At 40.6% G+C, this 27265-nt stretch overlaps 1 protein-coding gene across 1 annotated transcript; it reads right to left on the reverse strand.

Annotated features, from left to right (window-relative positions):
- Positions 1–6033: 6033 nt before the first annotated feature.
- LOC139114722 (uncharacterized) lies at positions 6034–16281 on the reverse strand. The gene is made up of 10 exons (XM_070676595.1): positions 16140–16281; positions 13717–13795; positions 13453–13471; positions 12697–12785; positions 11774–11845; positions 10676–10805; positions 10030–10103; positions 8678–8752; positions 8355–8502; positions 6034–6283 (listed from the first exon to the last, which is right to left on the reverse strand). Exons 2-9 carry the CDS (start codon positions 13780–13782, stop codon positions 8368–8370), a joined length of 660 nt encoding a protein of 219 aa, XP_070532696.1. The 5' UTR covers positions 13783–13795; positions 16140–16281; the 3' UTR covers positions 6034–6283; positions 8355–8367.
- Between the last annotated feature and the right edge of the window lie 10984 nt (positions 16282–27265).

Raw genomic sequence — 27265 nt, forward strand, 5'->3', positions numbered from 1 at the left:
CAAATAACACATATGATAAAACAATCTACTCGACTTCATTTGAGTCTGTGTACAGAAAAGATTTCAGTAGGATTTTTTCATGCTGAGAAATGTATATTATAAGAGGATAAAAAGGCATGTCAAAGGTCATGTACGGCAATGTTTTATATTCAACGTCTATTTAAAGCCGTAACTCGAACATGAATCTGAGAATTGTTATCACAATTACTTTTATGGTGGCATCCAATAAATTAACATCAGTAATGACAGGTTTTCCAAAACATCTCTTTTTGCATAAAAGAGAAAGTTTGTGTGCGTGTGGTGGGGTGTTGTGTGGGTTGGTGTATGTGTTTGAGCGCGCCCGTTTGCATGTGTTTGGCTATTGTGGTTTGACATTTGACACGATTGTACCTCACCAGCATATGGTGATTGGAAGTGCCTATGTACGGCGCGCCAAATGTTTCAAAAATATTTATCGATTCAGTGCAAAAATAAACTGTCTTTCTCAATTGAAATAAAAATTCGGTCTCATTAGGAAGGAAATAAGTAAGAAAAGTATAATAAAAAACAAAAGACAGAAATGTCATTTAATACTTCATTTTAACTTGAGAAAAAATCTTTTAAGCGTAATTAGGAAATAAATAATTTTCAAATTTAACGATTTGAAAAAGTCATACATCCATATTTATCGACATACATACACGTATAATAGTTCGCGAAAAAGGTGCAATGAGTGCTGATTTTACAAAAAGAAAAAAGAAAAATATGTTATACAGTGATACGTCCACAAAATTCACAAGAAAATCACTAAAAATCACTACTACCACTCGGAAAAAATAGTACAAAAAATAAAAACGTGAACCACATACAGAAAATAATTGTAAAAGAATCAGACAAAAAAAGCCATGCATACATAAAATTATTTATGTACTTAAGAAAATTAAAAAGCACTACGTCTCATAATAAACGTATTGTAGATAATCAAAAATATAATATGAATCACCAGCCGCTTTGACAGTAAAGAGAGAAAATCGGAGAAAACATTCGGCAGTGATGGCTCTAGACAAAAGTGGATCTCATCTACAAAAAAATAAAATAAAATAAAATAAAAACGAAAAAAATAAAAAATGCCATGAACATAGATACAAAAAAAAACGCGTGGGCCTGTGGAAAGAAAAAATAAATGAGGACTCGCCACAGCAAAAAAAAGAAAAAAGAAAAAAAAAGAAAAAAACGAGCACTCGCCACAGAAAAAAAACAACAAGCCCTAAATTACAATTATTTTATTCAAAAAACTCATGGTTCACGTTTCCTTCGATCGATGAATCCCCAACAGCGGGGAATCCGATCACCACATACTCCAATGTTTGACGAAATATTAATTGAGCATTTCAGTGATAACGTGACATCTTGAAACCTAGCTCTGTTTGGCTGGGCCCTGCTCTACTGGAAACCATACTTGATGAAATGAAGTGGGCAATATCACCTAAAGAACGTCCAAGTTAACAGTGAATAGTTCCAGAGAGTCAAGTTAACTGAGCCAAGATTTCAGGCAGTCCATAGGTCAGATCACGAGCGAGACGTACAACCCATGACCCTTCATAGCAACACTGCGAACATATCGATGCCTTAGGCGCGGTATGGCCTTCCACCGAGCCGCACTGTCATCGCCGTTTGGCCTACATGATTTCTACACAGTTTTATACGTATGCTTCGATACATCGGGTTCAAATACCATGATAATAAACCACATCGTTGTTTGCTAATTCCTCGTCTATCCTCAAAGATCACCCAAATCATGATAAAATGAATAGATTTGAAGAAATCTGCCGCTTGTTGAGAGAACGTCCATCGTTTTCCGTGTTCGACAAGACGAGCGACGCAACTGTACAAGCCTTACGACTACGAGTATGGCGAGAGTGTCCGGCCTTGGCAACGCCAGACACTCTCATTATACTCGCAGGGCTAGACCGGCACATACACGACATGTCGATCCCCATTGCAGAAATCTTTATATCCACACAGTCCAATATATGGAGCTACGATATTTGTGCAGTAGCCTATACATAGCTCTGGGTGGCAGGGCAGGGCTGTGAGTTACCGGCGTTATACCGCCTGGCCGTATAACGCCGGTGGTTATACGACCTGGCCGTATCCGGTAACTCACAAGCCCGGCCTTGCTGCGGTTCAGTAGCCCTACCACTCCCTTTGCTGGTTGTGTTGAGCTACAGTGTACAGAGAAATAGTGGCTGCTTGATCAGTGTTTGTCAACTTGGGCGCGGGCGCGTTCGCGTTCTACAGGTACTGGTGAAAACGTTGCCTCGAATTAAACGGAGTGTTTCAACCCGAGTATTTTTGCCTTTGCCACACTCCGTTTAGAGGATAAACCCACGGGATACGTGTGTGGTTCGATACATAGCGGCCGCTGCTAGCTTTGCATGGCAGGGCTGTGTACGTGTTACCGGCGTTATACGGGAGGCCGTGTCACGCCGGTAACACACAGCCCTGCCATGCAGAACTAGGCCGCAGCGTGCTGTGTGGTATGCAATTTTACTATGCATACCCACATGGCGCCGCTGTGTATCGAACCACACGTAACCGTGGGCTGGCGGCAAGCCATCGTTTTGTTGGGGTTTGGGCACAGACTGTCTATGATTTGGGAGAGGCGGCCCTACACTTTATAGCGAGGGGATCGCTGGTTGCCGGCGTGTAGGCCTACTGTACTAGCGCCGGGACTGCCGGCTGCTGGCTTACAACCTCGAGTGTACATTGGAGCGAGGGGACCGCTGGCAGCCGACGAACCACCACGAGAGTTTTGTCCAGTTTTAACCAAAACTGGTAACTGTTTATATAGAATGGGACGTGTCGGTAACTTGGAGTCCATGAGATGATATTGAAGACTAGAAGCTGAGAGTTATCGCTGAAATACCCTAAATATCATGTCCAACATCCGAGTGTGATGATCCAAAACCCTCTGGCATTTTGCCCTGCCTACGATGCTGTGTGTTCCGCTACAGCTATCGCCCCGCTCACCACGGGGCGATTAGCTGTAAGCGGAACACACAGCATCGTACGCAGGGCGATCTGGCATTAAACTGTAACAATCATGACGTTGACAATTATTCAATTTTCATGTTGGGCTTTTTCTGCGGGGTGTCCCACACTGTTTTCTTTTCTCGAACGGGCCTCTTTTTTTTTCTACTGAGGTTTTTTTTTTTTTTGGTAACCCTTTTTTTTTTTTTTTTTTTGGTAACCTCGCTTTGGTTTTTTTTCCAAGCTGACCTCGTTTTGGTTTCTTTACAGCCTCAACGCCGGCGCGATCTCGGTCGACTTTTCAATTGTGATTCTCTTTCTTTTTTTAGTCAGACCTGATGGTGGTTCGTTTTGTTTTTTGGTAGTAGTGCAAGTACTATTTGTGGTTTTGTTTTTAATCATTTCAATATTTTTTGTGTGTGTGCTTGATTTTTTTTTCTTTTTTTCCCTTATAATCAGCATTCATTGCACCTTATATCTAATACACGTGTATGTGTACGTCAATAAGTATGGGAGTGTGGTATTTCCAAATTTTTGAAAAGTTTATCTTTTCATGCCCATTACGGTTTAAAGAATATTTTACAATTAAGCATTACATAACATTCTGCCCTTTATTTTCTTCCGTAATTCCATCGAATTTTTATTTCAATCGAGAAAGACGTTTGCACGTCATCTTTATCTGTACAGGCACATTCAAATATTTAATGACACGTATTTTCAAATGAATGCTATTTTTATGAAAAGGTACATTAATAAATGCAATGATATGGACGAAAGAACTTTTTTCTTATTATTCATACACGTTTAACACTTTTTTTAGAAAGAAAATTTGACAGTTTATTTTTACTCTATGACGATAAATATTTTTGAAACATTTGGCGCGCCGTAGCCTATGTGTACGAGAAATTTGAATTTAGATTTTACCAAATATTCAGATTTAACTATACACCGGTTATCTATAATGCAAACCGTGAACATTTTTTCCAGTACAAGACTGTATATCAGTGCATTTATATATGCATGACAATTGATATGAATGTACTTCACTAGAATAGGGTGATTAGAAGGGTACTTGTGTACAAGAAATTTGAATTTGGAATTTCACCCGAAAGTGACATATCACCATACATTGTAGTCTATGACACAAGCTATGAACAATTTGTTTCCCCTTAATGCACTTGTTTATGTTTGACTATTGGCGTAAATTTAATCAATGGACTAAGGTGATTAGAAGTACTCAGGAGTGCCTACAGATATGATATTGAAATTTCATCAAAAGATATCAATGTGTTATACATATGAGTATACTGGGCAAACTATCAATAAAAAAATCAATAAAAACCTAACTGTATATGTTAAATCATATACGCTAAAGCAGATTTTGTCGATGTTCTATAGTTCAATTGATTAATTTGCCTGAAGGTCTTTTCCCTCACGCATTGTCTGCTTTTTAGTATCCCAATGATAGTCACCTGTTGCTGTCATTTCTCACTCCGACGCTTTGACATTCAGCATTACAGCGTTCATAACAGCAAAATGTTTATGATCGTTAGTCATTGACTGAAACACAGCCGTAACCTCAGAAAAACTTGTTTATGAAAGAATTGTTTTCTGCCCTGTTCAGAGTGATTTATCCCGTATAATTTGCATTGAGTTAAAGTTGCAGGCCCCTTATTACTCTTGAATGGTCAAGGCCCCCTTGCACACTTTTTTTTATCGTGGCACGCCCATTTTCTCTTCCGGCCCACAAACGCTAATTGTGCTTGTTCCCTTACCGAAAATCAGACATTTCACCGGATGACAGAAATGTTCATGGACGGGAGGGAAAAAAAAACAGGTAACAAAGATGACCATTATCACAACGGCGGAAGGGTAAATAAATGTCTGCTACCTAATCTACTTTTCACTAAAGAATTGCCGTAGATGGTAATATTTTTTCCTTCTGTCTTGAAATAGGTCACTCTTTGTCCCGTTCCTCTGGGACTTGGCAAAAAAAGACACCAGACACCAAAATTCCCCACTTTTAAGATTATAATATCAAACATTCTTTATGTTGGCTGTTGCGTTCTCCAAATAGAAGAGCTTGAGACTCCTGCTCAATGTCCATTGTGTTGGCGCAAGAGATAATACATCACTGTGACAGGGCATAACACGCTCTCAGGTTATTGCAAAACAAGTCTTGAGGAATTCTGGGTAGTGCCAATTCTGAGCAGAAAGTTTAAATTACGTCGTATATAAGTTGTGATTTTGTTACCTCTATGACCCTTTATAAGTTTCTTAACGATCAAGTAAAACTTTGATCTAGATATGTAATGTTTTAATTTGAAGAAGTGGCACTAAGGTCGATACGAAAATCTAAATTATGTTGTTACAGGTAGTGGCACGAGCCTTTACTCCAACGACGGTGGTAACATCCACACTCAAACTAACAAAGCATCATGCTCTCAGCTACGGTAACACAACACTGTCGACTTGTCGAGTCGGTTGAATTGGCTTACGTGTGCAAATTTGGTGACATGGCTTATATCGTTTAGCTTTAACCATGGTCTCTCAACAAGCTTCTTATCTCGATTTTGAACGGTTCACAACTCGCCAAATCAATCAACGGACCAACCAGAATAAAGAATGTCATTTTGAAAGCCATCTTTTTTTATTTGGAGGCCAACTTATCATCTCTGTAAGTCACAGTGTCATCTCTGTACATATGTATGTATGTATGTATGTATGTATGTATGTATGTATGTATGTATGTATGTATGTATGTATGTATGTATGTATGTATGTATGTATGTATGTATGTATGTATGTATGTATGTATGGATGGATGGATGGATGTATATGTATGTGCGTGCATGCGTGTGCTGTGTGTGTGTGTGTATGAGTGATTTCGATAGCTTGATATAGATAGTTATGGGAAAGGATATGAAAACTACCATTGGAATAAAAACAATTCACCACTGGTCACATTTTCTTCTATTAGCCAGATCGCATAACGCGAAAGTGAAACGGCGAATTCAAGTTATTTGTACATGTTAATGAGCTAGGGGTGTATTTATTGTATTCATGCGACAGAAGGTACAATGCCAACAACAAAGATGTCAACAATAAATGTAAAAGAAAAGTCATAGCATTTACCAAGGTTTGACACACCTTGTTGATGAGTAACATATTTATACATATCCTATATCATAGATGTCATTAAACAATATTCTTCTATAATTGATATCTTCCTCGTCCTTATTGATTTCTTTGATCTTATTTGTTGATAATTCTGCAAAAAATGTAAATATGCATGTCTCAATTCCGATGAAAATATATGCCTGCATTTATTACTATACACTATAACAGATAAACCTGCATGCACAATAGTACGTACGTACAAATACATACATACGTGCGGGTGTACGTGTTACCGCACGTACGTACGTATCGTATGTATGTATGTATGTATGTATGTATGTATGTATGTATGTATGTATGTATGTATGTATGTTATGTATGTATGTATGTATGTATGTATGTATGTATGTATACACATACATACATACATACATACATACATACACAGACAGACAGACAGACAGACAGACAGACAGACAGACAGACAGACAGACATACATACATACATACATACATATTACATACATACACAGACACAGACAGACAGACAGACAGACAGACAGACAGACAGACAGACAGACAGACAGACAGACAGACATACATACTACATACATACATACAACATACTACATACATACATACATACATACATACATACATACATACACATAAACAGTTACTAATACAGTCAGTCAGTCAGTCAGTCAGTCAGTCAGTCTCTCTTAGGCTGCGTTCACATATAATGGTTGGGGGAGCTGGAGGAATATTGAAATCTTACATTTTCAGATCCCGCCCCCTCAATACCCTAAATTGTTTTCAAGTCTATATGATCACAATTTTCCAAGCCGCCCCCCCCCCCCCCCCGTTACCATATAGCCGCATATTTATTAGGGGTGTTCGCAAATGTTTAACACTACCTGTTACTAGCAGTTTGTAGAGTTATATTCCGAAGGTAAGTTCTTAAATTGATTCATTTAAACGCATCGGTGGACATTTTTGATTTATCAGTCAAAGTCGACTTGCATGAGTTAATCCAACTCTGTCCAGGTCAATGGCACCTGCTGAAGAGCACATAAAATGATGGTTATGAGAGATAATGCAAGTTGTGAATTCCGTGCTACACTAGCTGCTACTTATAAAAGTTTTACAAAATTGGCAATACTGGAAGGTTTTAATCTCTGAATTTTTGGGTGCAATAATGGCAAATTTGGTAAAATCAAAATAATTCTATTTAGTCACACAATTTATCATTTAAATTAGAGTCTTTATTTAAAAAAGTTTTACTTTGATGTTATTTTTTGATGAGAATGTGAAAATTTAGAAAATGAAACATGGTGATCCTCATCTTTTTTCTTTAATATTTGATTATTATAATATGCCATAATTCAAAAATCACTTATAACGTTCAAGTCTCCTGGTCTTCCATGTGTTGGTGTCTGGCCTGATCTTGTGTACAAGTATGTTGCACTGTCATGAGCGTCACATGACCCGAACTCTCCTTCAACTACTTCATAGTCAGAGCTATCCCTGTCCCTGTCACAGCTTACGGCAGTGACAGTGACACATCCCGTAGGCAGTAGCAGGGCAGTAGCTGTATTAACTTTGATAATTTTGACAAGAATTTTGTTCACTTCATACAGCCGCGTTCTTGTTCTACTCCCACCAGCATGTTGAACTGTCCAGTATTCAGCTTGCCAACAAAGCCTCTGAATATGTACTGCGTATTTGTATCATTGACAAATTACTTTCAGTCTGGACTCTGATTCAATTATCACCCAATATTTACATATGCAGGCGTTTGTCGACAAATGATATTGTTTTTCAGCATCGTGGTAGCAAACTGTATTTGATATAGTGCATAGAATATTTAAAAAATTATCAACGGTTGCAGCTCCTTCCCGATATTAGGCCTTCTAGTTTGTTTGGGTTTTTTGCGAAAATTCATACATTTTAGATTTTTTCAAGATAAAAATAATTAAATGATCTTGTTTAATTATTACAAACATTAGAACAATTGGATAACATTAAAATGTTAAATTTTCATTGAATTACCCGCCAAACCTTGGAATCGTAAAAAGTAAACGGGAACCAAAACATGTTCAGGTCTCCCGATAGGCAGAGCAATTACCCCAAAATTTTCGAATCCCCCCCTGAATTCCTCTACCTCCTCACTGTTTTTGTGTGAGCGCAGCCTTAATAATTCACAATGAATATTTTCTCACCAGAATGCTGACTTTAGGGATTGCTATTACTAGCTCTAATGTTATCGGTGCAATACCCGCAGATCTGCCCTGGTTCACCGTTAGCAGCTTCATCTGGGGAGGAGCCACAGTTGGCTTCGTTGTCCTTCATCAAGTTTTTCTGACAATACTGGAAGATAAAATACAATTTTGGAAGGTCAGTCTGTGATGTTCCTCTGACTATTTATAGTACTTTTTCAGGTAGTAAAATATCGCTACATCGTTGGTTGGATAGCAAAAATATCACACTCGGGGAGGGGGGAAGTTTGTACATTTGTATTCTGAAAGAAAATTAAGACACTTACGAATTTTTGGTAACATTTATAACTGTAGTGTTTTCCTCCATCTTCGGTGAACTTAACTTGAGTGGCACAGGCACCCTAGAAATACGATATGAGAATTAAATTGTCAGTTTAATCAGCATTAGACTTGTTCAGGGTCAGTGAATCTATGGTTTCCAAAATTGTATGAGGCTGAGCATGTGTATTAGCCAAATGCAGCGAAATTCTAAAAAGTGTTGTTAAGCGCAAGTATTAATTTCAATCATAAAGCTGGGATGGATTACAAAAGAAGCAAACATCGAAATGAATCATAATTTGCGGAACAGACTAGAAAGCAATTAGGATTCGGTTGACGGAAATTATAGTATCACACAAGAGTTCAGCCATTATAGCAATACACAATTTTTAATTTGAATTTGGATTTATCCGTTTTATAGATTTGTTGATCGACTGTCGTCGTTTGTTGTCGTAATTAATTTGCTTGTCAAGTAACTTACTAGCTAATTTGATGTTTGGTACATGGTAGTCGAAAAGACTACTATTTTAACACCTGGCTTATTTTGAAATTTTCTACTTTGGTCATTTCCTGGTATTTATAGGCACAGTAGTTAAACTTTAATCAAAGATTTCAGTAAAATTCAGTTTTGGCATTTTAAAGCGATTCTGCAAATATACATTTGAAATTTATGACTTGCACAAAATATGTATCTTTTTCCTTTTTTTTTAAGGAAAATAATGATATGCAAAAACAATATTCATTTTGTAGTAATATATTATCATTCAATCTTACCATTCTATTTATAACCATTTGTGAGATACTTTGAATAACTGCACTATTGTAGTACAGCATTTCTTATTTTCACCAAGACAGGAAAATTCCCAAAAAGATCAGAGAGTTTTGACTTTAAAAAATGTGGTGCTATTAGAACCCTGAAAGCCATATTTTTCATTCCTGTAAATTCAACTCACTCCATATAAGCGGATGGCTGTGATATCATGGAGAGTAATCTTAAGGTAGTATGCGCCTCGAAAGTGAAAGACTTAAACTTTTGCTCAAACTTTCCTTAAGGAATTTTTCAACCATACTCTTTCAAAATCAAGAATAAAAATCGGGGGGTACTAGAGAAACTAAAACCCAAGATTTAACGATATATAAAATTCAAAATGGCCGCCATCCCTGTGTTAACTCTAAGGAGAAAAATCAAATTTCGAATTTCGAATTTTCTTATACCATGGACTTTAAAATGAACCCCACAAGTGGTATATCAGAAAAGAATTGTAAAAGTTTGAGAGTCCGAATATCTGTGCCCGAGGGACTAATTAATAGCATGCAGGAGTTCAAATTGGACAATTTTTAAGAAATCCTATAAGCTTACCTCAGACATTGGGCAACTACAGCTGGTTCCACAGTATCGGCTGCTACTCCAGTCACACTGCCGACAGTGACGATCTGTAAGACGAGAACAGAGTTCAAAATAACGTCTCCCGCAGTTTGGAAAGCCTGGGACCCGCCAAGCGTCGCCAAACGTTGTTCTATATCATGAGATTATCAAATCTCAAAGCGTATTTTCTGTTTTTAACAGATCAATATCGACCATTTCTCATGACACTTGAACGAATTAGAATATGATGATACAAAGTTATTTATGTTGTGATTAATGTAGAATAAATATTTCACTAGAGTTATCTATTAAAATGGAGATGCGTCCTTTCTTGTCGGGCGAAAGCAAAACAGGAAAGTATGTGTTTCCCTCGAAATCACTCTTGAAGAGATAGATGCAAGTACTGCATCCGAGTCAAACACTTTCCCTTGCTTCATGTTTTTTCACCTCGTCATGATATGTTACAAAAATACGTCGAGCTGTTGCGTAACGGTGATTACGACCATTCCAACTGTCTCTATTGATCCTATTCAATTAATTAGAGGAAATGAAAACTTTGGCATAACAGGTATCATATCATATTCATATCATATTTTTATGTGCTAAAAATGGACGTTTTCTATGATAAACGATGACATACCGGTGACTCCCTTCACCAATGTAGGCAAGTGGTTGTTACACAAACTGCCATCGCACTCAACTACACAGGTCTCAGCCACAACCATTTCACCAGCCCCATTCACTTCACATTTATCTTGCTTGGCAAGCCACTGTTAAGTACCCGTTGATGATAATTATAATTGTTTTACCCGTAATAGGAGAGACAGACAGACAGATAGGTAGACAGAAGGTTAAGGCAAATAGATAACGATTGGAACTAATTTGGGATAATTGGATTTTCATATTTTCAAATTTCTCAAAAGTGTTAGGTGTCCTATCGCTGAATGTTGCAATATTGCAAATTACTCATTAAAACAAGTGTGTAACTTAAAAAGAAAAGCAGATCAGCGTACATTTGCAGATTAAAGCGACACTACTTCCCCATCCAATTATCCCAAATTAGTTCCAATTGTGTTATAGACAGATAAGGACAAAAATGACCGATGCTAACAGATTTGACAGAAAGGAAGACTGCCAGAGAATGCAACATGTGCTTATGCAATCCTAAGACACTGCACAGAGCACGGGATAATACAAATAAATTATCCGTTAATCCTCTGGTAACTGTCAAGATTGGCGGCAATTATGAGGAAATCAGTACAAACACATATACAGTAACTGTCCATTCATTAATTTTGAGACAAAATTAAAAAAAGTGTTTCCGGTATTTTAATCCATCATGGAAAAACCTACCTACCCTAGAAATTTTATCGATTATCAAAATAATTTCGAGTAAATTCTCTACATTTTAACGTATTTGATGGGTCTCAACCATAAAAATAAATTAAAACAAACGTTCACTACGAACTACCTACCTGTCCTAATTTTGGGGGGCATGTTACAGGAAACACACATTTTTTTTATTCGGCCTGATCAGTTGACGTGGGAATAATATCGTAAACCTTCATCGGTTTTCACATTGCTGTCGATTACAGTCCAATCGATACTTCAAAGTTTCTTTCGAAATAATCTGATTTGCAATAATAGTCACTACTCGATATGAAAATAAATATTTTTAAATAATCCGGTTTGGTTGCTGCTTAACTTTGACACGACGTTATTGATGAAGAATACTCACGCTTATGGTCCTACAACCAGTTTTCATCTGAATCTCTCCATCATCGATCAACCTGAGACGTGTGGCACATTTCTAGAAGTAGAAAGACAAAAGATGTAATCGAAGAAAAGACAACAAGAAATAGAGATTGCTCGTTTATGGAAAGTAATTGCATTAAAATCATAGTTGACATTTTATACATCGGGGAATTGAATTTGTTTTATTTAAATGTCCACGCGACCATTTCCATTGAACTAAACGTCTCGGAAATGTCTCTCATTAACGATAAAAGTTGACATGTTTAACACTAAGCTGAGAATTATGATAAACCTTTTTCCTTTCAAGATAAAATTAACACGAAAATGAGCTAAAAACTTATTTTATTTTGCCAATATAAAAATTTCAGTATGACTTATGACAATGTCAATCGCATCCTCCATCTTCTCAACCAAGGAAATCAAATACCCTATACAGCTTCTTAATCTAATGCAACCGACACCGCAAAAATGATGAAATTACACACTTGTATGCTTTCTCTTCCTAACATAATGAGCAAAAGGTTACTATTCTCGTTCATTATTTTTACAATGTATTGTTTCAGAAAGGTTATGTTCTGAATCGATTCGGCCTGTTTCATGTAAAAGAAGGGTTTTTTTTAATTCTTTCCATTGTCTTTTATTTTCGTGTCAAGTTCTTTCTTTTTCGTTACAGAAGCTAGCTCTTATTCGTAATCATTTGTCTGTGCCAATGTATAGACCTATACATTCCACTTTGGCTCACAAGCTATACGTGCATGTTTACCATTGTCAACGTTATCAATTTGTTCACTCTTCTCATCTCAAAAAATCCAAAAAAGGACCTTTCGGATATATTTTCATTCATTATTGCAGGCATCGTCAGACATTAATAAGACAACAATATTTGGGCAATTCTAAATGTCTTACCATGTTATTACCACAGTTCTGTGTTTTTGTTGTGTTCAGGCATTCCTCCACATTGGGCGTCCAAGCACAGTGATAACATTCATCAACTCCTTGCAATTGGTAGGATGGAAATGTCAATATTTCTACATGCACACTTGGAAATTCTCCTCGGTAATGTTTTAATAAAACAGTAATCCTGAATAAACAGCAGTATTCTGTTAACTCAGCATGAATCTGCACCGACAGAGACGTTTTTACAATTTTGAATCAAATATTCACAGAACGAAACAGCAATGGATTGCATTGTTATTTATCGATCCAAAGTTCTTGGTACGCTACTTTCACTTGCGAAGTATATTTGCTTATAAGATGAAGTTAGCCTGTCACACTATGATCAAACTCTTTGGGATTCAACCATTGAAAGTCTCAAGTCAACAAGAAAACACTATGTACGTAGAAAACATTATGTATGCTTTTAACACCATACGCTGACCGCTGAGCAGTACATGTTATGTAACTCTTATGCACGTCAGCGCCGTTGTATGCATATTACTTCGCTTCTCGGGGAATGTGTACTTAGTGGCAGAGTTTACTGACATGACGTGTTGTTCATCACGTCATGTCGGTGAACTCTGCAACTAAGTACACAAGTAACTTGTACGGTATTCTTTTTGTACACAAAGAAGCAGTATTCTTTGTACTTCCACTTGCAAATGTCATTCTCCCTATTCATGATGACTTTCAGTTTTTTAAAAACCGAAGTTAGAAAACACCTACCTCCCTCTCTCTTCACCAGCTGTATGAAGTGATCACAAAAAGCGAAATTAAGAGAATTTTAGTGATACGTAACACTGAAAGTTTGATTTTGCACAAAATTCAAAATTCAGGACATACCAAGTTACCGCGGACTGATTCGGCAAGAACATTAATAATCAATGATTGGTCATGTTTTATAAACTCCATCTCAGCTTTTTCGTTTTTCCTTACATGGTGAGCAGATGTGACCGCGAAATGGTGAATTTATTTTGTGAAGAAACCTACCGTTCCTTGTGAGACAGAGAACGCCGAGAGAAGACTGACCAGTGTCACGATACATATTCGTTTCATCTTTGATATTAATCTACAAAATAAAAGAAGGATAGATTACTGTTGCTTGTTTTTATTTATAATTATAACCACAGTCTCCAGCAATTAGTTATTAATAATCTATCGAGGTTTCATTAGCCCCTATCATTACTTCAATAATCAACCCAGGCAGTTTTTTGATAATTAGTTATTGAGACTCCCAGTGGCTTTTCCTGTGTACCCAAATCATGTGAGGCGTATTAATAAAATATCCGTCGGCATCATAAATTGCGCTGACCTTACGCAATTATAGTAAAGGTGTTTTCATATACTGTTTCACCCCACGGTGCTTATGGCACCGCCACGCACTCGGCGTTACTCTCATCGAGTTCGCTAAGGAGTTGTTAAAAAGGAAACGCATAGACTTTGAGTTCATACGAGGCGTAACTTGAATTGTTCCTTACAGATGTTTATTGCAACAGATGGAAACGTAACATCAGGTACCTATTCATGTAGTACACTTAATAATCTGAATTGCTTGGCGAACAGATGTTACACTCTTTGTATGCAAATGCTCATCCCATCATTCTGTCTTATATGTCATCTCAAAAACATACAATGCAAAAGGAAATATGTTTTATAAAAGCTAAAGAGACTTGTCACTTTATCTGTTCGCTAAAATCACACAAGTATCTATTTGATAGCATGCCCTTTGTACAGACTCGATAAGGAAACATACCGAATGTTTCATCTTGGATCATTTTCTGTTGACAACACCAGTCTCGATAACATCATAAAATGACCCTCTTTGTTTACTGTCAGTACAGAGAGATAAAGCTAAGATATTCACCCGCTGGTAAAATCAACTCTCCCGTTACGATGTGCCTGCTACTCTCGTAAGATTGGTATTTCATGTAAAGTTATATTGTATGGCTGGACTTGATATTTTGTGAACTCGATGATCAGCGTTATCACGACTTACAGTACTGAAGGTTATGCGAATTTACAAAATGCTTGGAAATGTTGTGACGTCTCTGTATAAAATCCCTCTCCTGAAAGTATCTTTTTATCTGTTTTATATTATTTGTTTTCTATTTTATAGAAAAGGTTTTTAATTTTATTAGCGAACAAAATCTAGCAGTCGAGGTTTTATTTCAAACCCAATAATGTTACGCCTCCATTTACTCTATGCAGGGGCGTAGCTTTCCTTTGGTATTGTTCTTCATGGACCATAACGACACTATTGCCTTCCAAGCAACTAACACGTGCATTGACAATTGCCTACCGTACGGACAGAACATATTTTTTGTGACGTCATTATTTGTGATGCAAATTACAAGACGTATACATAACTAATTCACAAATGACTTTGTTTGTAGGGAGAAAAGAGTGCGGTGTTAATGTAAACAAGACATAACATGCCCAGGAAAACATTTGTTACGCAATTCACGCTACCTTGGTTATCAGATAAATCGTAAACGGAAATGACGTGAGCAAATTATAACCCAGATTTTGTGATGAGAGTTCTTTCCACAGCAAAATGAGACACTTTCCAGCCTGGGACCGATATTCATCGACAGCATAGCAACATTCAGTATTGTATATGCTGGGGATAGCGTAGAATGGTGCTTTCTCAGATTCTATCGGGTGTACCATTCTTTATGAGAGGCGAAATTAACAATTTTTATCATACTACCATAAATATTGTTGGCTAAGAGAAGTAAAATACAAAACTTGCCTTGCAACACTAGGCATGTTGTGTACTATGAACAATGTCATTGCTGATACACACAATTAATTATAGGCCGGACGGGAATTTATTTGTCAACAATAACATTTTTGCATTTTACAAACATTTAGTGCGTTGACCAGTTCAACGACATGCGTTTTGGCGTGGTGTTTGGAATAGGACAAATAAACTGCATTTACGAACATACACATATACATCATCAATTATATCACTGTGCAATATTGGGGCTCAAGTGGACAATGGCGAAGATAATTTGGCCTAAAGTCACAAAAATATACGATATCATTTGGAAAATTCAACAATTTTGCAGATTGTTAGTCAGGGAAATGAGCCCCTTCTCATCTAGGTTAGAATTAGAGTTTTTCACTGTTTTCTGAACGCCTTCATCAAACATGCTACTGATTTGTTAAAATCCACAATTTATTGTATCCGTTTCTTTATACATGAGCTGGAATGGGGTGGGGTGACTGAAGATGAAATCTTTGTGACAGTTGCTAGGTCGAAACATCACAGTGAAAGCCAAAAACCAAGAGTCAGCGCGAATATCATTTTCTCCGCAGTACCGTATGTTCTCGTCGCTTGATTTGACCGTGTTGGTCTTCCATTTCTTCTCTTAGCGACTAAATTAAATATCGGAAAGCATACATACCTGATGTGTTGTATCACGCTGAGATAGATAGCTGACGATCTGAAAAGTTGGAATTAAAATTAGGCGGACCAATTCTTCATGTGCACCGTTTGATCGTGCACCGCTGCTTTTATGGTGTTTCTTTGCGGCGATGACTCGACTTCAAGAGGTGGAGAGGTGTAAGATTGTGTCGGGTCTGTAACTAGGAACAATGGACTTTTCAGATGTGCCACACTACTTGTGAACTGCCAATCAGCAGATTGTAAAGTACTTGCTTCACAGAAATATAGTCAGATATTCTCTTTTGAGAGCCAAAGTTTGTTGTATACTCTCTGATGTGACAGAACGTACAATTAAACAAAGCCCAATCATAAAGGTATTTCAAAACATTCACATCAGAAGTATTATTTGGACCTTTGTGAACCAGCTCCTGTCAACAACCATTAAAATTATACATAAAAATGACAGGTGATTTCGAAATTAACACTTTCGTTACAATAATGACATCTGTTCCCCACAGGGTGATGGCGTGCTTACTTTAGATTTACAAAGGCGAGTACAGACTTTGTTGAGAGCAGACAGATGTGCACTGGGAGTGCGCTCCTTGAAATTTTCCTCCATTTTTGCTTGTTTTACGATGATTGTCTGTCAGCTGTCGAGTTAGACTGTTTGTTTGAAGAGGTCAATCGGTTACTGAGGTGAATTGTGGTCACACAGTGCAGCTAACATTGTGGCAGTGTAGTTGGGAGTGTACTTTCTGAAAGTCATAGAACTTTCTCTGTTTGCTCAAGCTGTTTGGAAGTTAACGGATTCTTTTTGATGGTCGTTAGTACTTTTTTGTCAAAGTCCAATATAATTACCGAATAAATAACTTAATTTTAAAGATGTTGCATGTTTCCCATCTATAGTCATATAAACGTTCAAGTGCCGTTCTGAATAGGCGTTGTTTTTTCAATTTAACTCTTCATGTGAAACATTGTCTAAGCCTGTGTAATTTTTCTCATAAAAATAATGCAATCTTTGTCATGTTAGGGTCAGTGAACTGTCAGTTTGTCCTGAGATGAGATGAATCCCACGGGAAAACCTCAAAATACCTTGTAGCATTTCTGCCTTCACTGACTGGACGTGATGAATGACTGCAAAAATTCACAAAATCGGACTCATGCATGGTCCCCATGGTAACTCAATGATTGAACTAAATTTCTAGTGAACAACTTGCCAAGAAATTTTGCTGTTACTTGATCATTTTATCATGGAAAGTACCCCTTAGACATTTTGACCATCAAAACATTACAGCGTTTTCGTCTATTTTAAATCGTGTTTCACATTATTCTGTAAGCCCAAGGCCGTTGGTGGAGAAATCCCGTGCATAAAAAGTTGTGTGAAGAGTGTAACGCAGAAGTCTACTTTTTATAATTTTAGCAACCGTGACGTCTTCCAAAAATATGAGACAAACTCGTCAAAATGTTCGATATTCGTTGTAGTACGGTTAGGTAGTCGAAAACTTTCGTGCATGCAAAACACTTTTCGACGTATGCCAGGCTGTGGCTCATACGTCGAGCACACGCGTGCCATAAGTTTTAGGTAGGTTATGAGCTCGTTGACACACATTAACACACGTTACTTGTAAGTTACTCATAAGTCGAAATAGCGATCTTTCACTAAACGAACGTGAAAAACGAACGATAAGCATGCCATTGGTCAGCTTTCGTCACATTTGCATGTCTCGTCGCCAAATCTACATAGTGATTTGACTGAAGACTAATTAATTAGTAGCCGCCGAGGACTCGTCAGTTCCTTCCGTCGTCTTTCGTCGCATTATAATATTCAGACACTGCTTTGTATTGCCGCCACGGTAGCAGCCGATGCATGCCTTCCAATCAGAGAATAGCTTCATGTATGACAAATGGATGGCTGGACTGTGAGTGAGTGTCGATATAAATGCACACCTGTCATCGTGTTCCTGCAGTTCAAGGGATTTGTCATTGTGATAGCATGTGCTCGTGGGTTTTACAAGTATTGTGGGCTACGCAACCTTGATACATTCACGTCGTCTATAGTGGTGAGCCATGATGTCTCGGAAAATTACGTTGCATATCTATCACTTGTTTAAAATAAAATTTAAAAAAATTAAGATGTATTTCTTCATTGCAATAACGGAGACGTTTTTAAAATCTATTTTTGGGTTCGGTGGTCAGTCGGTCGGAAGAAGAAAAAAAAAGAAAATCCATTGAATAGCCAAATTTGTAATCAACGTAACTTTGTGGAACCGTTACAGTCGAGTTGCATGGCCGTTCGGAATAGCATGACGTTACGAATATTCTCTTGGATGGATTTCGGTGATTGTGTCTCGAACTGTCACAAGCAGCACTCCCTATTGTCTGTTTTGTGGCTAAAGTCCACTTACACTGTTCTTAACTACTTTATTGTTGCCATTTAAAATAAAATATACTACAAAAGACATTCTCGATATCATGCGGGGAGTACTAAACTAATCTGTGACATCAGGGGAATATTATATAACTAAAGTCTGGATTTTCAGTTGCTGCTGGGCATCGGCTCTGGAATGGCATTGGATATTTTGGATGATAAACATTTATTTGCTAATGATAGATACATTAACAAGTTTCCGCTTATGACAAAGTTTCCAGGGAGTCAGCTTTTTGCGAGAATCGGGTGTACCGTATAATGTTCACTCGTGACTTTAATTGGTGTCGCATTGACGTCGAGCATGTAATATCATATTTCAAGACCTCTGAAAGCCACAGAAAGTACTGTACCACCAACCACGTTGGTTCATGCCTGTAGTGCCGATGTATGTGCCTTTCTCGCTCAACGCCACATCATCTTAGTACGAAGACTACGCTTGGGAAAATCCCGCAATATTTTGTTCAATCCACCAATAACGTTTGCCTGGTTATTTCATATAAGTGAATGAAAATCATCGTTATTATTACGATACATTGTGCGTGTACTCAGTATTTTATCTCAGTAAAAACGAATGGTTTACCTCCTGACCTATAGAAGTCGTGCTACTCAGGATTTGAACCCTATCATCTGGAAATCTCATCGCTAATCCACGGTTCCAGATGTATAACACCCCCGTCAACCGCAGCAAGGAATGGTCCCTTTGAGCAACTATTTCTGTCCATTGTCTTGTCAGTAACACAAAGCAGTACCCGAATATTATAATGCGACGAAAGACGACGGAAAGAACTGACGGTTACTAATTAATTAGGCTACTGTCCAACCGGGTTGCAGAATTTGCGACGAGACATGCAAATGTGACGAAAGCTGACCAATAGCATGCTTGGAAACACGACGAGCCCGTTCGTTTTTCACGTTCGTTTAGTGAAAGATCGCTAATGCCGTCGAGATAATTGTCAAGCGTACCCAAAACGTATTTATAACCTATGACTACGTTATGAATACGCTATGTAAACGCCCAAAATTGAAAAACTTCATCGTTAGTTCAGCAAGCCAGCGTTTTAGAGAAATTTTGATATGACGACGGCATACATACGTTGGCTAAATCGTCAAGGTGTGACAGGGCCCTCAGTAAGAGAGAATAATCTCCTCCCGTTTACATCTTGTCTACATGCATAGGCAGCGGAACGGAAGACCCTCCACTGTCTATGCTACATTCTGAATGAATATCCTTGTTCCTAGGTTGGCAATATTGTTTCCATGACCACAACTTTCATGCAGGAAACGATCTAGTCGTATTTTTGATACAGTTTAATTGTCGTGGAAATTGCAGTGGAAATCAAGCGCCTTTGTTAATTTTCTCGATATCTATATTTCTGACAGTCATGCATTACGCAAACTTTCCAGAATTTTTATTGTGAGGTGGACAAGTTAACATCTCCCTCGAACATCAGCTGATCTGATTAAATATGAAACTGGATTTTCCAGCGCACAACAAACTAACATGTGGTCGTTGCCTTGTTTCCAAGTGTACAACAAAGTTGTGAAAATGCGCAGCCCAGCACTGCAAAGCTTCACAAACACAATAGAAAGTTTTCTGATACCCACCTGTTTTGCATCTTTAAAGTTCATTATGCAAATTCTTTGCAGTACTTCTATAGAGCGTGCCGTCTCGGGCTTTGCCGGCGGAAGGGTAATCCGGACCGGTGGCAGATTTAGGCGTGCCGTACCTGTCAGTACACCATTGCAAAAATTTCGCCCTCCATTGTGGTTCACGCCGAGACAATATATATATGGGCATGTGCCAGTAGGACTGTACAGTGTACGGAGACTGCAGGAGGCCAGGCGGTAAAGGCGTTCAGGGCCCCAGTCGGCACCGTGTGCTCCCGTAGTAGAGAAGGGGAGAGCCTAGAGCAAACAAATCTTATTGGACCCAACGGCGTAAGTATGCCGAGACAATGACCGGGTCAAAAGTATAGACCAATAAATAAGAGCGGGTGCAGTCTCGGCTTTGCCGGGAGAAGAGTCATCCAGCCGGGTGGCGATTTTGGCGTGCCGTACCTCTCAGTACACCCTTGCACAAATTTCGCCCTCCATCCTGGTTCACGCCGAGACTATATATAGGGGATAACTCTTGCTCGAAATGGGCTGAAGGGGAATGCGACAAAGAACGGACTCTTGCTGAGCTATGGCGGCTTTAGCTTCGGCATTGCCGGTACGTACACCTTGGCCCCGAAGCCATCGTCGCCCCTGCGACGAAAACGTGCAGTACGTGCGCGCTTGCAGTGACGTACCGCGCTCAGACGGAAAGGGAACTACTAGTATGCGAGAAAATAGGGCTTCTGCCCGCGAAACTGCAAGAAAGTGGCGATCTCTTGCAGCTTAAATGCAGCACTCGGTTTTGCCTGGCCGAGTCGAAAGTACAGGGCGTCTGCCCGAAAAATTGTTTTCCCTCCCGGGAAAAACTGCAAGAAAGTGGCGATCTCTTGCAGCTTAAATGCAGCACTCGGTTTTGCCTGGCCGAGTCGAAAGTACAGGGCGTCTGCCCGGAAAATATTGTTTTCCCTCCCGGGAAAAACTGCAAGAAAGTGGCGATCTCTTGCAGCTTAAATGCAGCACTCGGTTTTGCCTGGCCGAGTCGAAAGTACAGGGCTTCTGCCCGGAAAATATTGTTTTCCCTCCCGGGAAAAACTGCAAGAAAGTGGCATCTCTTGCAGCTTCATGCAGGGTTCGGTTTTGCCTGACCGGGCCGAAAGTACGGACTATAAATAAAAGCCGGTGCTGTCTCGGCTTTGTCGGCGAAAGAGTAATCCAGCCGGGTGTCGATTTTGGCGTGCCGTACCTCTCAGTACACCCTTGCAAAAATTTCGCCCTCCATCCTGGTTCACGCCGAGACTATATATAGGGGATAACTCTTGCTCGAAATGGGCTGAAGGGGAATGCGACAAAGAACGGACTCTTGCTGAGCTTTGGCGGCTTTAGCTTTGGCATTGCCGGTACGTACACCTTGGCCCCGAAGCCATCGTCGCCCCTGCGACGAAAACGTGCACTACGTGCGCGCTTGCAGTGACGTACCGCGCTCAGACGGAAAGGGAACTATGCGAGAAAATAGGGCTTCTGCCCGCGAAACTGCAAGAAAGTGGCGATCTCTTGCAGCTTAAATGCAGCACTCGGTTTTGCCTGGCCGAGTCGAAAGTACAGGGCGTCTGCCCGAAAAAATATTTTTCCCTGCCGGGAAAAACTGCAAGAAAGTGGCATCTCTTGCAGCTTAAATGCAGCACTCGGTTTTGCCTGGCCGAGTCGAAAGTACAGGGCTTCTGCCCGCAAAATATTGTTTTCCCTCCCGGGAAAAACTGCAAGAAAGTGGCGATCTCTTGCAGCTTAAATGCAGCACTCGGTTTTGCCTGGCCGAGTCGAAAGTACAGGGCTTCTGCCCGCAAAATATTGTTTTCCCTCCCGGGAAAAACTGCAAGAAAGTGGCGATCTCTTGCAGCTTCATGCAGGGCTCGGTTCTGCCTCACTGGGCCGAAAGTACAGACTATAAATAAAAGTCCGGTGCTGTCTCGGCTTTGTCGGCGGAAGAGTAATCCAGCCGGGTGGCGATTTTGGCGTGCCGTATCTCCCAGTACACCATTGCAAAAATTTCGCCCTCCATTCTGGTTCACGCCGAGACTATATATAGGGGATAACTCTTGCTCGAAATGGGCTGAAATGCAATGCGACAAAGTACGGACTCTTGCTGAGCTTTGGCGGCTTTAGCTTCGGCATTGCCGGTACGTACACCTTGGCCCCGAACAGTGTGCGAAATTAAGAGAAAATAGCTTCAGGTCATAAGGACCTGCACCAAGCCAAAACTTCAGGTCCTCACAGAAAACTGCCGGTCCTCAATAAATGCAGTTGTTAACGACCGTTAAAGTCAACTTCTCCACCAATACTATGCTTTTGAATGTTGTAATATTTAATTTTTCATGTCCTTTTATCACTAGAGTCAGCAAGTATTCACTCCAAAAGACTATTGTTCACATAGATTGCAGAATAGTGTAAGTGAATGATCATGAAATTTATCTACATGATCTGGAATCTGAAAAAGATCACAGCCCTCATCTTCCTCATTGTCATGCGCACACATTTATCAATGTTTTCCACCACGGGGGTGGGGGGACTATGGGGCTAACAGGAGAATTAGACATTTTGTTTTTAGCCATGTCAAATCCCCCACTCTCGGACTATAAAATGATGTCAAACACCCAGGGGCCGGGGAATACAGGCTCATGCACTGGCTACATGTGGATGATGAAAGCGAGAAAGTTTGTCTCTCATGACTTTCTATGGGGAATGGTGTTCTCTACATTGCTGTGAACAATTGTACACTACACCAGGGCATGTGATATTGTGATTTGAAAATGGTTGGCGAGCTGAAAATCACTTCTGAAATAAGCCAACGCAAGTGGTAGAAGAGTGGATGAATAACTTAGTACCCTGAAAACAGTCATGAGTAAGGGGAATGTATGAATAAATTTTGTATGCAAACTTTGATCACTACGACTTTTTATTGTAATGTAAAACAGAAGGGAGAAAATACTTGGTATGTATTTTGATATGACGTATGGATTACTTTCAAAATTTTTCAAAAAATAAATATGCTTAAATGTGGCCTCTGTTGCATTCATGAAGAAACAGATGAAGTTGTACTTTTAATTAAAAGAACAAGTATCGTAACTTTTCTCGATTATAGAAATTGCAAACAACATGAATGGCACACGTCGCCACTCGCGGAAATGAATGCATATTTTCTGATCGAAACGTTTTGCCTGAGCGAATCCTGGGTCTCATCGCCCTTTGCAAGCTTAAAGTTATCAAAATGACTCTGAAAAGTTTGACAGACACTCGATACTGCTAAAAACCATCGACACGATCAGTTAATGATACCGTAAAATCTTAAAAGACGTAATTTTTTGCGACATTTAGGCCTACAGTCCAGGATGACGGTGAGTTTTGCCTGCCTGTCATAAAACGGTATACATCGAAACAATTTGAAGCCCTACTCTCGGCCTCAGAGAGTATACACGACGGATCGTGCAACTCGACAAAACTGTTAATGATAAGGCCGCTCTGTTTTATAAAATGTACACTTATTATCACGTCGATATATCGTGGTAACTGCAGTCGGCCTTGTGAACTTTGGTTAAAGACCAACGAGCAAGCAAGATGTTCTAGCGGTCCACAAACAAACACAGCGAAACGTGAACTTGACTGTCGACCGCAGGTAGCACAATTGTGATGTCGTGTAACATCTAGTCCTTATATCGGGCATAGTTCAAAACCATAGAGGTAAAAAAATACCTCCATGTTCGAAACCAAATATGTTTAGTCAACAGCACCGTACTCATAGTAGGTTTTTGTCTTAAACTCTTCTATGAACCGTTTATGTTTTGAACACTTCAATGGAAAATCAAAGCAAAAGAGTCAGTTTGATAAAATGAAGGGCTGTATTATGTACATTTGTGTACATGTAAATTCTGAACACTTAAAGTGTGGAACTAGTGAAGTGATACTGGGTGTTGTTATCATATATGTCACAGATATGCTAACATTACCAGGGTTACACTCACTAGACGAGTATTATTATAATATTGTATCGCATTGTTGCACCAAAATCAATCCATTCCATTGCTAGAATCTGCACGCACGGACGTAATTCATACTGATCTGAATGTAATCAGCTGCACCGTGCTATGCGCGTCGATCGGAAGGATTAGACTCTTCGTAAATGTAAAAAGTCGCAAGACAAAAATTACTATGTTGCGACATTGTCAACCCCCCCCCCGTCTGGCGTACCATAGAGATCGAATTCCCCACTACCAGGACACAAAGTGCGATCAATATCCCCTGTTGCCCCGCACTCCCATGGTGGAAAACATTGATAGGTGCATGACATTCAAGTCTGAATCACATGATTCAGAGTCAGTCATCATCTGCATCTGTTACAGGTCTTGACAGAGAAATTTTCATCATTTATTCCAAATTTCAGTCGGTCATAAGGACCGACATGTTGCTAAAAACATTCGGCCCGACGAGAAATCTGTCGGTCTCGGACCGTCGGACCGACGTTAATTTCGCACACTGGCCCCGAAGCCATCGTCGCCCCTGCGACGAAAACGTGCAGTACGTGCGCGCTTGCAGTGACGTACCGCGCACAGACGGAAAGGGAACTATGCGAGAAAATAGGGCTTCTGCCCGCGAAACTGCAAGAAAGTGGCGATCTCTTGCAGGTTAAATGCAGCACTCGGTTTTGCCTGGCCGAGTCGAAAGTACAGGGCGTCTGCCCGCAAAATATTGTTTTCCCTCCCGGGAAAAACTGCAAGAAAGTGGCGATCTCTTGCAGTTTAAATGCAGCACTCGGTTTTGCCTGGCCGAGTCGAAAGTACAGGGCGTCTGCCCGAAAAAATAGTGTTTTCCCTCCCGGGAAAATCTGCAAGAAAGTGGCGATCTCTTGCAGCTTCATGCAGGGCTCGGTTTTGCCTGACCGGGCCGAAAGTACAGACTATAAATAATAGCTGGTGCAGTCTCGGCTTTGCCGGCGGAAGAGTAATCCAGCCGGGGATAACTCTTGCTCCAATTGCGAGAAATTACGGACTCTTGCTGTGCTTTGGCGGCTTTAGCTTCGGCATTGCCGGTACGTACACCTTTGCCCTGAAGCCATCGTCGCCCGTTTGATGACAGAGTGCAGTACGTGCGCGCTTGCAGTGACGTACCGCGCTCAGACGGAAAGGGAACTATACGAGAAAGTGGCGATCTCTTGCAGCTTAATTGCAGCACTCGGTTTTGCCTGGCCGAGTCGAAAGTAGCAGGACGTCTTGCCGAAAATATTTTTTTCCCTCCCTTAAATGCAGCACTCGGTTTTGCCTGGCCGAGTCGAAAGTACAGGGCGTCTGCCCGGAAAATATTGTTTTCCCTCCCGGGAAAAACTGCAAGAAAGTGGCGATCTCTTGCAGCTTAATGCAGCGCTCGGTTTTGCCTGGCCGAGTCGAAAGTACAGGGCATCTGCCCGCCAAATATCGTTTTCCCTCCCGAGAATGCAAGAAAGTGGCATCTCTTGCAGCTTCATGCAGGGTTCGGTTTTGCCTGACCGGGCCGAAAGTACGGACTATAAATAAAAGCCGGTGCTGTCTCGGCTTTGTCGGCGAAAGAGTAATCCAGCCGGGTGTCGATTTTGGCGTGCCGTACCTCTCAGTACACCCTTGCAAAAATTTCGCCCTCCATCCTGGTTCACGCCGAGACTATATATAGGGGATAACTCTTGCTCGAAATGGGCTGAAGGGGAATGCGACAAAGTACGGACTCTTGCTGAGCTTTGGCGGCTTTAGCTTCGGCATTGCCGGTACGTATACCTTGGCCCCGAAGCCATCGTCGCCCCTGCGACGAAAACGTGCAGTACGTGCGCGCTTGCAGTGACGTACCGCGCACAGACGGAAAGGGAACTATGCGAGAAAATAGGGCTTCTGCCCGCGAAACTGCAAGAAAGTGGCGATCTCTTGCAGCTTAAATGCAGCACTCGGTTTTGCCTGGCCGAGTCGAAAGTACAGGGCGTCTGCCCGAAAATATTGTTTTCCCTCCCGGGAAAAACTGCAAGAAAGTGGCGATCTCTTGCAGCTTAAATGCAGCACTCGGTTTTGCCTGGCCGAGTCGAAAGTACAGGGCTTCTGCCCGCAAAATATTGTTTTCCCTCCCGGGAAAAACTGCAAGAAAGTGGCACCTCTTGCAGCTTCATTCAGGGCTTGGTTTTGCATGACCGGGCCGAAAGTACTGTATGATGTGAGGAGGACCACCTGGTTTGCGACAATCCAATGGGCTCCGCTTTCGGCGGAGGTCCCGTATATGCCAGGGGCCGCTCCGGCCTTCCTCACCAAACCCTGCCGGCGCCGAGATAGAGAGCGCCTCGCGCTTTGCGAGATATATGCCACCGTGGAAGAAGCGGCAAATTATATGCCATAAAACATGGGTGTGGATCGGGATGTCATACTTAGCAGAGCAGTCTCATCACTGCGATCTATTAAAAGTTAGCTTCCACAATCCGCTGATTTGCCCGCAGCGGACGGGCAAGTTCGACCCCAGACCGACTGGGTCTTGTCGGGGAGAGACTATGTTGAAAACTTATTTAAGGGGACAGAGACGGAGACCAAGTTTGCGGAGTGTCGGCATCGCGTGATGGCCGGCTGCAGAGGTGCGTCGGTACCCGGCCGAACACCGTTGGCGTGCCAGGCTTTGTTGGGGAGAGGCATGAGTCAAAACTTGTCTTCTCGTCGGGTGATCGACACAAGGGTAAAGTTGCAGAGGACGAGCATCGCGGGATATTCTGCCCAAGAGGTGCGTAGGCGCCCGGCCGAACACCGTTGGCTTGCCAGGCTTTGTTGGGGAGAGGCATGAGTCAAAACTTGTCTTCTCGTCGGGTGATCGACACAAGGGTAAAGTTGCAGAGGTCGAGCATCGCGGGATATTCTGCCAAGAGGTGCGTCGGCGCCCGGCCGAACACCGTTGGCTTACCAGGCTTTGTTGGGGAGAGGCATGAGTCAAAACTTGTCTTCTCGTCGGGTGACCGACACTAGGGTAAAGTTGCAGAGGACGAGCATCGCGGGATATTTGATATAACCAATGTGATATAACCGAGGTTACGATGGTATTGACGGTTATGTGGTAGCGTGTCGGGGCCGGCAAGGCTG

This window comes from Ptychodera flava, chromosome 16 (assembly GCF_041260155.1).
Source record: "Ptychodera flava strain L36383 chromosome 16, AS_Pfla_20210202, whole genome shotgun sequence".
NCBI lineage: Eukaryota > Metazoa > Hemichordata > Enteropneusta > Ptychoderidae > Ptychodera > Ptychodera flava.